Source organism: Dendrobates tinctorius, unplaced genomic scaffold, assembly GCF_039654945.1.
Source record: "Dendrobates tinctorius isolate UK_male_01 unplaced genomic scaffold, ASM3965494v1 ptg000070l, whole genome shotgun sequence".
Lineage (NCBI taxonomy): Eukaryota > Metazoa > Chordata > Amphibia > Anura > Dendrobatidae > Dendrobates > Dendrobates tinctorius.
This window is the reverse complement of record NW_027361738.1, coordinates 78,200,593-78,213,350: the sequence shown is the minus strand read 5'-3', so window position 1 is coordinate 78,213,350 and position 12,758 is coordinate 78,200,593. Positions and strand designations below refer to the sequence as shown.

The 12,758-nt window shown below is 43.9% G+C and overlaps 1 protein-coding gene across 5 annotated transcripts in view; it reads right to left on the bottom strand.

Moving 5' to 3' along the window:
• CDK14 (cyclin dependent kinase 14) overlaps window positions 1–12,758 on the bottom strand; it is a 701,555-nt gene that overhangs the window by 421,633 nt on the left and 267,164 nt on the right. For all 5 annotated transcript variants that reach the window (XM_073581965.1, XM_073581962.1, XM_073581963.1 and 2 more), the window contains one exon: window positions 8,755–8,849. In XM_073581965.1, coding sequence (XP_073438066.1) covers window positions 8,755–8,849 — 95 coding nt within the window. The remainder of the gene's footprint in view (window positions 1–8,754; window positions 8,850–12,758) is intronic.

The following is a 12,758-nucleotide window of genomic DNA, read 5'->3' as shown; positions in this document are numbered from 1 at the left end:
GATAATGTGAATATTTAGAAGCTCTTATCAATATATATGGACTAAAGATCACAGAATTAGCAAAGTTTCCTGTGTCTGCACCTCACCCTAGCTCTATGTCACAGTGGCTCTTGATGGCTTATTTTAATAGCTAAGCTAACCCCTTTCAATAGCAAAGTCAAAGCCCCCTGAATAACTTAGCCAGCCTCCTTTAATAAGCTTATTATTTACAGGGATTTTCTCTCCACCCAGGGAGGAGCAGTAGGGGGTTAAATGTGACAGTATAAAACAGTAGAATAGCACAATGGAGCTGTAGAAAGCAATAATACAGTTATGCAGGCATTGAAACGGTTAACCTCAGAAAAATAGAACTTATCAGTCCGGGGAGAGCTTGATTGAAGGGGTCTACTTCTCCCATGTTGGCATCGACAACAGTGGTGCTTGCAGTCTCTAGAGTCTCTTTTCTAAATGAAGCTGGGACCTCAGGGTTCAAAGCCAGGAGCAGTGAGACACTGCGAACCTGAGAGTCTCTCCTGCTCTGAGTCTCTATATGATACCCCGACTGTCTCTCCACAGAAACGATGCTGTGCACACTGAGAAGTCTCTCTGCCACACTCAGGGACCCCAGCTTGTCACTGCGGTCTCCAGGACTGAGCTCTCTGGTAACTGTCTCTGCACTGTAAGGGGGGGGGGGGGGGAGTCTCCTCTAGTCACGGAGGCTACCGGGTCCACGTACTCACATACGGAGCTCTCTACACCATGTCCTTCGGTCTCTGTCTCTGGACGGTGGGTTCTCGCTCTCTGGGCATGCGGTGCTGCAGCCTGGCCTCTGTCCCGCGTGCTCTACTCTGCCTCTGGTGCGCTCTGCTCTGTGTCTGGCGCACTCTGCTTTTGCGCCCTTTCCCTGCACAGCTTCCTGTCCAGCACCTCTTCTCTCTTGTCACAGCCCCGCACGATCACATGGTCCAGTCGGTCCATACCCGAATGTCTTCCCCCGGCATCCCTGCTGTCTGGCTATGTGGTTCCGGACACGGAGCAGGAAAGATAACCCCTGTTAGGCTCTGCTTCCTCTTCACCCCCTTACAAAGTCACCGCTCCACTGCTTCCTGTTAGCCAGGGGTCAGTGCACTCCTAAAAATTGACAGTCCTCCTATGATGCTTGCAGAGGTAACTGTACCTCTGCTACATGGAAGAATCGCAGGGACATTGAAGCTGGCCAGCATTCAGTAATTTGGCTAGCTTCAGAGCAGCGTTTGCAGGCTCGTTGTGCTCCTGAAAATTGACAGTTTAGGTTAGGAACATGACTGAGATGCTGGTCCAAACTGCATGTTCTTCAGTGCTGCTTGCAGAGGTCACTTTTGTCATCCAGCTTGGTAAGAGCACAGGAGCAATGAAGCTGGAAAGATCCAGAAACTCTGTTAGCATCAGAGCTGCGCTTGCAGGCTCATTGTGCTCCTGAAGATTGACAGTTCAGGCTAGAGACATGACAACTACAGGTCCGACCTGGGTGTTCTAAAGTGCTGCTTGCAGAGGTGACTTTGCCCCTGCAGCTTGGTAGGAGTGCAGGGGCAGTGAAGCTGGCAAAATACAGCAATTTGGTCAGCATCAGAGCAGCACTTGTAGTCTCATTGCACTCCTGAAGATTGACAGTTCGGGCCAGGGACATGATGACTGAGCTACAGGTCTGACCTGTGTGTTTTTCAGTGCTGCTCGCAGAGGTCACTTTTCCCCTGCAGGTTGGTCGGAGCATAGATGTTGATGCTGGCAAAATCCAGACTTCCAGCTCTTTTTAGAGCTGCACTTGCAAGCTTTGTAATAAATAGCTTGTAAGCACTGTGCTCCTTGCTTGGAAAACTGACCACCTCTGATAACTTTTTAATAAGAAGTTGCAAGATTTTGCAAACACTTTGCACTTTTACCCATTTACGAAGCGGGGGAAACCCTGTATTCTCTCGTGTACGGTATGGTTGAGAGATCTACGTTGCAAAGTATTTGCTATTTACAGATCATCGATAAATCTTGTATTGTGTAGGATGTGATAACTGCATGTAGTTTATATTTTCCGCTTCGGTCAGGCAAAAACGCACGCTGCGATTTCCTGCTGAGCGAGGGAGTGAGCCGCTTCATCTGCAGTCTGGACACAGCCGTCTGTATCAATGCTGCGGAGATTACACAATTGGAGACATTTCTGGGGGACGGGGGGGGGGCAGATAATTGTTTCCAGTGACATAATATTTCTGTTGGCGAAGGCATTTTTTTTTTTTCAGTTTATTGCCCCTTTAAATCAATTTTGGCTAACGAGCCGGAAAAAAGGTGAAAGAACTGAAGTGCAGTCTGAGTGCAAACTTTTCTGTTTTCTGACACATGACTGCCCGTGTGGGATTAACATAGCTGGAAATGTTCTCTACCCAAGGTAATTTTCTCCCTGTATCAATTCCACCTCCTTCAATCCATCTGGTATGTTCAAGAGTTTAATTATTATGCGAACGTCCCGTGATTTCTACGGCTGAGAGCGAGGGTATTTTTTGTAGAAATACCATATGTTTTCCAAAAGAAATTGCAGAGAGATTAATTATGTGTTCTGGGGCTTTACGTTCTTTTACAATCAAAGCTGGAAAAAGTGGAAATTACTGCGTTGTCTGTACAAGCCAGTGAGGTTTTAATTATTAGCTAAAGTGTAAAAGCACAACAAAAGCTAGGTAAGCCTGATCCCGAAATTATATGTATGAGATCCGTGTTGTCAGGACGCCATGCTGGGCAATGTCTTCGCACCAGGCAGTATCGACGCATCCAGACAGCAGCTTTATATGCCGCATCCTAGTTCATTTCTTGGGAAAAATAAATTTTATAATCTTGGGTTTCAGAACTTCTCAAAATTAAGACAAGTTTCTTTTTTTTCGTAGTAAACTCAGATACAGCTTATATTGGTAGAACCATACATTCGACGTATCCGCAGTTTATTTACAGCAGGACCATATTTTTTCTTGCAAGACGATGGGATTCCTAAGAAAAATTGCCATATAAAGCGAATACATTATTAAAGGGTTTATCTGGTACTTTATATTGAAGGCCTATCTTTAGGAGACGTCATCAATATCAGATCCGAACAGTTGATGGAGTTGTGCCGTTTCGCCCAGAAATTGATCACAATTAGTTCCTGACTATTGGGCGATCTAAACACACAGCAAACGAGGAAAACTATTGCTTGTCGGGTACACTGATTTTAAGATGGCGCTTAATAATCCTTGTTCTCTGTAGCACATCTTCCATTGTCTGCAGGTCGTGTTCTCCCAATTACATGATATTCTATGTGCAGAGAACGATCATAATAACAATCCTTCTGTGAGCATAGAATTGTGGTCGACTCATCTAAACATGCAAGTAGTGTGCTAAACATGCACGAGCATGCTCATGTACTACCCGAGTGACTTCGGTGTGCTCGAGTAATGTTTGGGACCCCATGGCCGCACGTCTTGCAGCTGCTATACAGCCATAACACATTCATGAATCGCCTGTTAGATTGCCTAACATCCGCAAGACATGCAGCCGAGGGGACTCGAACATAATATTCGAGCATGCTGAAATCACTCGGTTAGCACACGAGCATGCTCGGATAGCACCTTATCAGAGAACGTATGCTCATCATTAGTCTCCTGCTGTAGATGATGTGTAAGGAAGTGCGGGTATTGCCCACACTCCTGTAAAAGGTACCGGAAGTGAAGTTCGTTGGATGCAGTGAACAGCAGGAGGCAGAGAAGGGGTTAACAAAGTTTACTTTGACCAGGTTATTAAGGTACAAGGGTTACTATGCACAGGGAGATGAAATCAACAACAAAATGGCACAGGAACACTGAGTGCAACAACAGAATTTGCACAAAAACATAATACTATAATACTTGGAGGGGAAGAGAGAATGTATGAAAGAGGTAACTTATCGCTTGAAGTTCTTGTTGGGGTGAGGCTGGAATATCTCCCGCCGGCGTCGTAGATTGTGGACAATGTCTCTGGTTCTGTTGCGAAGGAATGAAATGCACTGTCTCCTGACCGTGCCGATGTATCCGTGCTTGATTGGCTTGGGTGCGTTGGTAGGTAGAAACATTCTCTTTTGCGGATTCCTCTAGGATGTCGCAGAACACGCACAGCATACAGGCTCGCAGGCCATGGCAGCGGGCGAACCTCTAACAGGCTTGCTATGATCAGAGCAAGTAAAATTATCTTTCACTGTGAGCGATAAAGACCAGACCGATACGGGAATGTCCAGGGGCAGCTCAGTCAGGACAGGTACCAATGGTAAGTCAGTCTGCAGGGAAATAGCGTATGCGGCTTTCGCAGTCGGAGCAGTGGGGAGGGAGTCAACCTTCTCCTTGTATACTCGTGTCGCCTTCCCGCCAAATCTCCCCTGTTCCCATGCTCTGTCCTTTTTTATCTCCCCCACGCCCCCTAGTGTCTAGTGCAAAGGTCCTCCCCACTCAGATAAATCGTCCCCTGGCAACAGACAGTCCCAATAGTTCCGGTCCCAAAGTGCATAGAGAACCACGGACTCTATTCTGGCTCATCTTCTTAAACTCCCCCTTGAAGATTTGTGAAATGATGTAATGTATTGTGGTGTTTGGAATGTTTTACATGGTTAGTGACAGAGTTGTGTTCTGCCAGCACTAGGTAGCTAACAAGCAGAGACTGAGTTAATAGCTGGAACTAGCCCAGAGGGGAGGAGCTAAGTGAGGGCACAACAGAGAATTTCGTAGTAGTGGGTCAGATAGGGCCTAGCTTGCAGCTAGAACAAACCTCTGGTCTGATTCATCAACAGAACCGCATGGAAGCGAGAGTGCCCCTGTGGTGAGAGGGAGAAAACAGCACAGATAGTAAGACCCAGCAGCCAAAGGAAAAAGCTGTAAGAAAAGTGTATAGCAGTCCGAAGTCTGGACAGAAATAGAAATAGTGAGAGAGAAGAAAGTAGTATCAGGGCCTGGGGCAGGAACCCTAGTGGGATAGAACGGAGTCATTAGCCAGTAAGGTAACGGAATGGAAAGTGAAGGTGAAGGAAGCTGAAAAGAAAATGCCCCTCGTGGTAGTCCAAAGGAGTCAGTAGAAAAGGAAGCGGAGTAGCCGCCATACTGGTATACAAAATTCTCTTATTTAGAGAAGATTGCGGAACCACGGATTGGAGTACAGGACTCTTGCTTACTGGATTGTGATGTCATTGAGAATGAAGGAAGATTTCAAAGTGGTATGCCGGGCTGTGCTAAGAGTAGAGGAAATAACCAAGGAAGATCGAGCGTTTCCAGGAAAGGAGAAAATGCGTGTGATGATGTCACTTGTTAAAACGTCCTTCAAGATAAATGCCTACTATCTGCTGTATGTAGTTCGTACCAAGTTATTCTTAAGTAAAAATACATTAATTTATAAACTATGGCTTCCCTCACTGAACTTTGTAACATCTGGTCCTGGCCGGCCGTACACCACGGCACCATGAAATCTGCAATGGCATATCGCCATCACAACTAAAGTCCACACACCAAGCCAGGACCCCCATTTTCATGTAGCGTGCCAGGGTGTGAAGCTCTCGTAAATTCCAACTCACCGGTACATGCATCTTGTAGTGTTATCATGATTAAGGGAGCTCAGTCTCCAGAAACACGTCGCTATCGCTACTTGTCTCTCACTGTGCTGATGATTTTATCCTCTGTCTAAGAAGTCTTTGGTGAATACATTTTGGTTTTCACTAATTCGCTGAGCTGGACGGTTCTCTTTTGCGTGAAGCTCTTGTACCTCTCCCACAGCTAACGCCGAGCACCATGTTACAGTTGCTCCGACTTGATCAGGGAGAGGCGGTGAACGCTCCCCACCCTGGAAGGGTGAGCAGCCTATTTTTTTCTTTTTCACATGTTACATGCTCCGGTTGTCTTTTGTCTTCTTTCTATGCTTCACCTTTTACATTTTGGCTTTGGCATGATCTGGACGGTATCTCGCTGATTCGATTTAGGAGGAGTTGTGTTGGCAAAACTGGTGACTTCCACTTGTTACAAAAAGTATTAACTTTCCTCACTATGTGCACACATTAAGCATTTGCTGCAGAAAATTCTGCACCATTTCTGCATCTCTTGGCAGAAAAAAAAAACATTGCGTAAAATAGGCTTTTTTAATGTGCTTTTTACATGCGCATTTGGCGGAAATTGGTTCCACTAATTAGAATTAGTGAAATCTGCACCAAATCTGCAAGGAAAAAATAAGCAATGTGTGCATGAGACTTCAGGATTCTCATTCATTTTTCAGGTTTTGTGACAAATCTGCACAGAAGAACACACGACAAAAATATGACACATCAGCCTGTACAAGTCCTTAGGCTAGGTGTACATGTTAAGTTTTTACAGCAGATTTTTCCACATAAAAAAAAACAGAAAAAATGCTGCAGAAAATATTTGGGTTTTTTTTAGGAAATTTTTCTCCCGTTCATTTCGATGGGTGAAAAAAGTTGCAGAAAGGACGTGCTGCAGATTTAAAAAAGAAATGCTTGATGGTTCAAATCCGCAAGGAAAAAATAAGCAGCGTGTGCCGGAGATTTCAGAAATCTCATTCACTTTGCGGAAACTGTGAAGTGCGGCGTTTTTTACCCATATAAAAAAAAAATGCGGCAAAGACGCAGGATGTGAACAAGCTCTTATTGTTATACACATGTATGCACTGTTAATAAAAATCGCAGTTAAGCTAGACATACACGAGATGACAAGCGAACAAATCTTGATTTGCACGATAATTGCATTGTACAAATATCGCTATACGTTTCCGATGAATGGTAATTAGTGGGATGGAGCTACTGAAATAAAGTTTTTCAAACGAACACCACATATACATTTTGCCATGCACGATAGCCGTATGAAAATATCGGACATGGCCGATCGATCTTTCGGACCTCCAAATGTTGATCACTTGCCACCTAAAAACCATACGACGAACGATCGATTTGGTCGAAATTGCTTATTTAGTACAACTTTGGTCTAATATGTATGGGGGGTCTTTAAACAAAAACAAATGCTATTTGTAATCAAGTGCATCCTAGTGTTATTTTTAGCAGTAGGGGGCAGCAATGAGCAAAGATAAGAAATCTGCCGTTCTGCAGCATAAGTGGGACGTTCAGAATATAAATACTTTGCAGCTAGATAATCAGTAACTGTGCATGAAAGGGTTGTTTGCAAAAAGACAAGTTGTGCCTGAAACGCGTCAGTGATATTCATATCTCCTCTTTGTGGAACCTTGCTGGATACATCTTCTTAACTTGAAAAAACAAATTCCAGGTTTTTACTTAAATTTTGAAAATTGGATTCGGTCGTTTCCTTTGCAAAAAGACAAGTTATCTCCTATTGATGGGATAGGGGATAATTTGGGATCACCCCGCAATTCAGAGATCAGGGCTCCGGAACATGCTCATGCCGAGGTGCAAATGCTCAACCTCTGCTCCACACGTTGTCTATAGGACTGCCCAAAATACTTGAGAACTGGACTCCGCTATTTTAGACAGTCCCATAGACAATGTATGGAGCAGAGTTCAAGCGTGTGCACCGCCGCTCCATTCCGGGCAACGCTGCTGTTCCGCATTCTCGTGGTTCCAGAGCCCTGATCTCAGAATCTCTGGGGTTCCAAATGGTCAGAGCACCGGCGATCAGTAAGATATCAGGATTAATTGTTTTAAAACGCTCACTAAAAACCGGACTCCTTCCCAGAAATCGCGCGTTTTTTTACCGCGATTATGATCGCGATTTTGCCGCGATTTTCGCGTGCGATATTCAAGCACTTTCCAAGCGATTTGAAGCATCGCTTGGAAAGTGATTGACAGGTTGGTCACACTCGTCAAACATAGTGTTTGACAAGTGTGACCAGGTTTTTACTATTGAGGCTGCCTATGCGGCATCAATAGTAAAAGATAAAATGTTAAAAATGCTAAAAAAAAAATAAAAAAATCGGGGTATATTTACCTTCCGATGTCCCGTGCTGCATTGCCGGGCCTCAGCGTTCCCAGCGATGCCTTGCGAGACCTGTGATGACGTTGGTCTCGCGTTGCTATAGCGATGTCGCGAGACCGCTAGAGTCACACGAGACTACGTCATTACAGGGCCTTGCCGCAAGGCATCGCTGGGAACGCTGAGGCCGGGAATGCAGCGCGGGACACCGGAAGGTAAATATACCCCGATTTTTTATTTTTTATTCTTTTTTTTACAGGGGTATGGTACCCAGGGCCTGGAGGACAGTCTCCTCTCCTCCACACCGTGGGTACCAACCGCACATGAGACGCTTAACTTCCCGCATGGTGGGCATAGCCACATGCGGGAAGTAAGCGATTCCCATGCATTCCTATGGGTGCGGAATCGCGGCAATTCGTTGCGATTCCGCACAAAAGAATGACCCTGCTGCGATTTTAGCCGCTAAGCGATTCCTGAGCGGTTAAAAACGCACAGCATTAGCACAAAAAGCCAAAAACGCATGCTAATTAATTTGATGCATCTTTTAAGCATTTCTGCAGCGTCTGAGCCGGCTCAAATGCTGCGGAAACGCTTAACAAAACGCATCGTGGGCACACAGCCTCAATCATATGATCATTATTAATATTTGATATTGACACAAGGAGGTCCTCTGGATTCTCACCACTATTATATCCAACCCATATTAATCACAAAGAATTGGCATCAGTTCCCACTTACATACTTGACCTGGAGTCGCTTCATTGGCGCTTTTACAAGCAATTAGATCATGGTACAACATATGCAAATGAGAATTACTTACCACATATTCAAAGACCAGGGTGAGGGTCTCCTTGGTGTGGATGATGTCGTGCAGCAGCACTATGTTTGCATGCTTCAGCCCCTTCAACAGTGATGCTGCAAAAAAAAAAAAAGTGATTGTCCAAGGTTTCGGTTTACTTAAAGAAGGTTTTCAGATTAGAAAAACAAATATGCAATAATATTTTGTTAATTACGGAATTCTGAGTTGATATGAGGGGTCCTCCAATGTAGAGAGCGGAGAGAAAGAGCGTCTTTCTCTATCTTTGTAGGACCCGTCCTGTCCTGTATTACATAGATAACACATTGAATTGATACTGTGTAATGCTTAGTTTACCCTGTGGAGGCGCTGCAGAGAAACTGAACACTTACTGCCCGGCTTCTGTAAAGATTACAGCTGATGTTGACTCTTGAGAAAGGCTCGCACCTTGAGCCGAAAAATTGCGTACTTTTGACATTGAATAACTTTATTTCACCTTTTTTTGCTTTGATAGATAGATAGATAGATAGATAGATAGATAGATAGATAGATAGATATTAGTGGCATGTAAAAGTTTGGACACCCCTGGTCAAAATTGCGGTTATTGTGAAGTTAAGCAAGTTGAAGAAGAAATCTCGAAAAGGCTTAAAGTTAAAGATGACACATTTCCCATTTTGTTTTAGGCAAAAAAATATATTGTCATCTTTCACATTTTAAAAATTACAAAAAGGAGAATGGGCCAATACAAAAGCTTGGACACCCTTGGAGATTTGAGTGCTCAGACAATTTTGACCAAGGTTTCAGACCTTAATTAGCCTGTTAGGGTTATGGCTTGTTCACCATCATCGTTAGGAAAGGCCAGGTGATGCAAATTTCACAGCTTTATAAAAACCTTGTGCCAAAAAACAGCAGCCATAGGTTCTTCTAAGCAGCTGCCTAGAACTCTGAAAATGATAATGGTGGAGGCCCACAAAGTAGGAGAAGGCTATAAGAAGATTGCAAAGCGTTTTCAAGTTGCTCTTTCCTTAGTTCAAAATGTATTTAAGAAATGGCAGTTAACAGGAACAGTGGAGGTCAAGATAATGTCTGGAAGAACAAGCAAAATTTAAGTGAGAACTGCCCCTAGGATTGCTAGAGAGGCAAATCAGAACTCCCGCTTGACTGCAGAAGACCTTCAGAAAGATTTAGCAGATCCTGGAGTTGTGGTACATTGTTCTACTGTTCAGAGACACCAGCACAAATGTTGCTTTCATGGAAGAGTCATCAGAAGAAAACCTCTCCTGCTTCCTCACCATAAAATTTAGAGTCAGTAGTATGCAAAAGAACATCTAAACAAGGCTGATACATTTTGGAAACAAGTCCTGTGGACTGATGAGGTCATAATAGAACTCTATGGCCACAAAGATCAAAACGGTGTGTGGAGAAAAATGGGCACAGAATTCCAGGAAAAGAACATCTCGCCAACCATTAAGCATGGGGGTGGTTCAATCAAGATTTGGGGTTATGTTGCAGCCAATGGCACAGGGAACATTTCATGGATAGAGGGAAGAATGGATTCAGTGAGATTTCAACAAATTCTTGATGCAAACATAACACCATCTGTAAAATAGCTGAAGATGAAAAGAGGTTGGATTCTACAAATGAATAATGATCCTAAACACACATCAACATCCACAATGGACGACCTCAAAAGGCGCAAGCTGAAGATTTTACAAAGGCCCTCATAGTCCTCTTATCTGGTCGTCATTGAAAATCTGTGGCTAGACCTCAAAATAGCAGAGGATGCAAGACGACCAAGGAATCTCACAGAAGTGGAAGAATTCTCCAAGGAAGAATGGATGAAGATCCCTCAAACAAGAACTGAAAGAATCTTGTCCGCCTATAAAAGCTGTGATACTAACCATGCAGGGTGCCCAAACTTTTGTATGCCACTGTAGACAGACAGATTTTATGAATTTTTGATCTCTTTATAAACTTCGCTATAATTCTCTCGGATGAACACGAGTTTCAATAATAAATCCCATCGTACAAGTGGGCAATATCCAGATATGCATCACCCTGCACATATTAGCATGTTCCTAGCTACTTTTGTGGTGAGGTAATAGACACTGACATCACACATCAATAATCAGCATTGTGTAATACGACCATTACTTTAATTAGTTTTAATTGCTCGCATTTGTAATTTCTGTGGATGAAGGACGAGGCCTGCGGATATCATTCCTCGCACGCTGTATACATGGTTTCTATAGCCGAAGCTTATAAATGTAGAAGCAATGGTAAGGCCCCATGTAGAATCTGCATTGACATTGATATTCAGCACAGGTTTACTACAAATAATCCTGGGATTTAGAATCTTTAGTATCGGCCATCTGCTTTTTGCAGGTAATATCTGCTAGAGTCAGGACGGCATTGTTAAACACTGTTCACTGTCCGTCCAACAAACTTTTCCTAAATCAATAAAAAAAGAAACTATGTACCATATCTTAATAGATAAATTTGCTTTTCTCCACTTATAAGCCACTTCTCTTCCTCTCTCCCTCTTTCTGATCGCCTGAACTCATTATTCACGCTCTTCAGTACTTTCTAGTAAGTGTTTATCTCACCCCAGTGCTGGATTCACAGCTACTCAGCTGTATAATATCATCCATGCTGCTGCTGCTGCTGAACATGTGCTACATAGAGACAGGAGAATAGGAATCCCTCTGTGTGTGATGTGTATGGGAAACATCATGGCAGCTAGGCTCTACCCAGTAGCTCAGAGACAACTGAAAATTAGAGGTAAAGCCTGCAGAAGGGAAACTGGTGAAATATGCAGGTCATATAATGTGATACAATGTATCAGAAAATAAAATGCAAAATCCCTTAGTTCTAGAGAAGGGTAAGAATTTTTAATGGCAGGTAAATGGCAAAGTTGCTTGTTTTTATGAGTACATAGCATTTTTTTCTTAATATATTAACAATGAGAAAACCCCTTAAAGGCTGGTTTCACATTTGCGTTTTTTAGCGCTGGAAAAAAACGCATACCTGCGCATGCGTTTTTTCCCCTATATTTAACATGGGTGCGCATACCTGCGCGCTGGTTAGCGCATGTATGCGATTTTCATGCGCTGCGTTTTTTTGGGGTGTGCGTTGGTATTTTCCAGACGCAGCATGTTGCATTTTTTGGCCCTGCAAAAAAGCGCATGCGCACATATGCGCACGTTTTGCGCTAAAAATGGCCATTATAGCCTATGGATGCGCATATGTGCGCACTGGCATGCTCATGTATGCGTTTTTTTGCATATGCGTTTTTTTTTTTAAACCATGGAATTTAGGGGTTTGGGTTAGAGTTAGGGTTAGTTAAGGGGGTTTAGGGTTAGGGTTAGGGTCAGGGTTAGGGTTGGGGTTTGGGTCAGGGTTAGGGTTAAGTATGGTTTGGTTAAGGGTTAGGGTCAGGGTTAGGGTCAGGATTAGGGTTAAGTATGGTTTTGTTAAGGGTTAGGGTCAGGGTTAGGGTTAGGGTTAGGGTCAGGGTTAGGGTTAGGGTTGGGGTCAGGGTTAGGGTTAGGGTCAGGGTTAGGGTTAAGTATGGTTTTGTTAAGGATTAGGGTCAGGGTTAGGGTCAGGATTAGGGTTAAGTATGGTTTTGTTAAGGGTTAGGGTCAGGGTTAGGGTTAGGGTTAGGGTCAGGGTTAGGGTTAGGGTCAGGGTTAGGGTTAGGGTCAGGGTTAGGGTTAGGGTTAGTTAGGGTTTAGGGTTTGGGTTAGGGTTAAGTATGATTTGGTTAAGGGTTAGGGTCAGGGTTAGGGTTAGGGTCAGGGTTAGGGTTAGGGTTAGGGTCAGGGTTAGGGTTAAGTATGGTTTTGTTAAGGATTAGGGTCAGGGTTAGGGTCAGGATTAGGGTTAAGTATGGTTTTGTTAAGGGTTAGGGTCAGGGTTAGGGTTAGGGTTAGGGTCAGGGTTAGGGTTAGGGTTAGGGTCAGGGTTAGGGTTAGGGTTAGGGTCAGGGTTAGGGTTAGGGTTAGTTAGGGTTTAGGGTTTGGGTT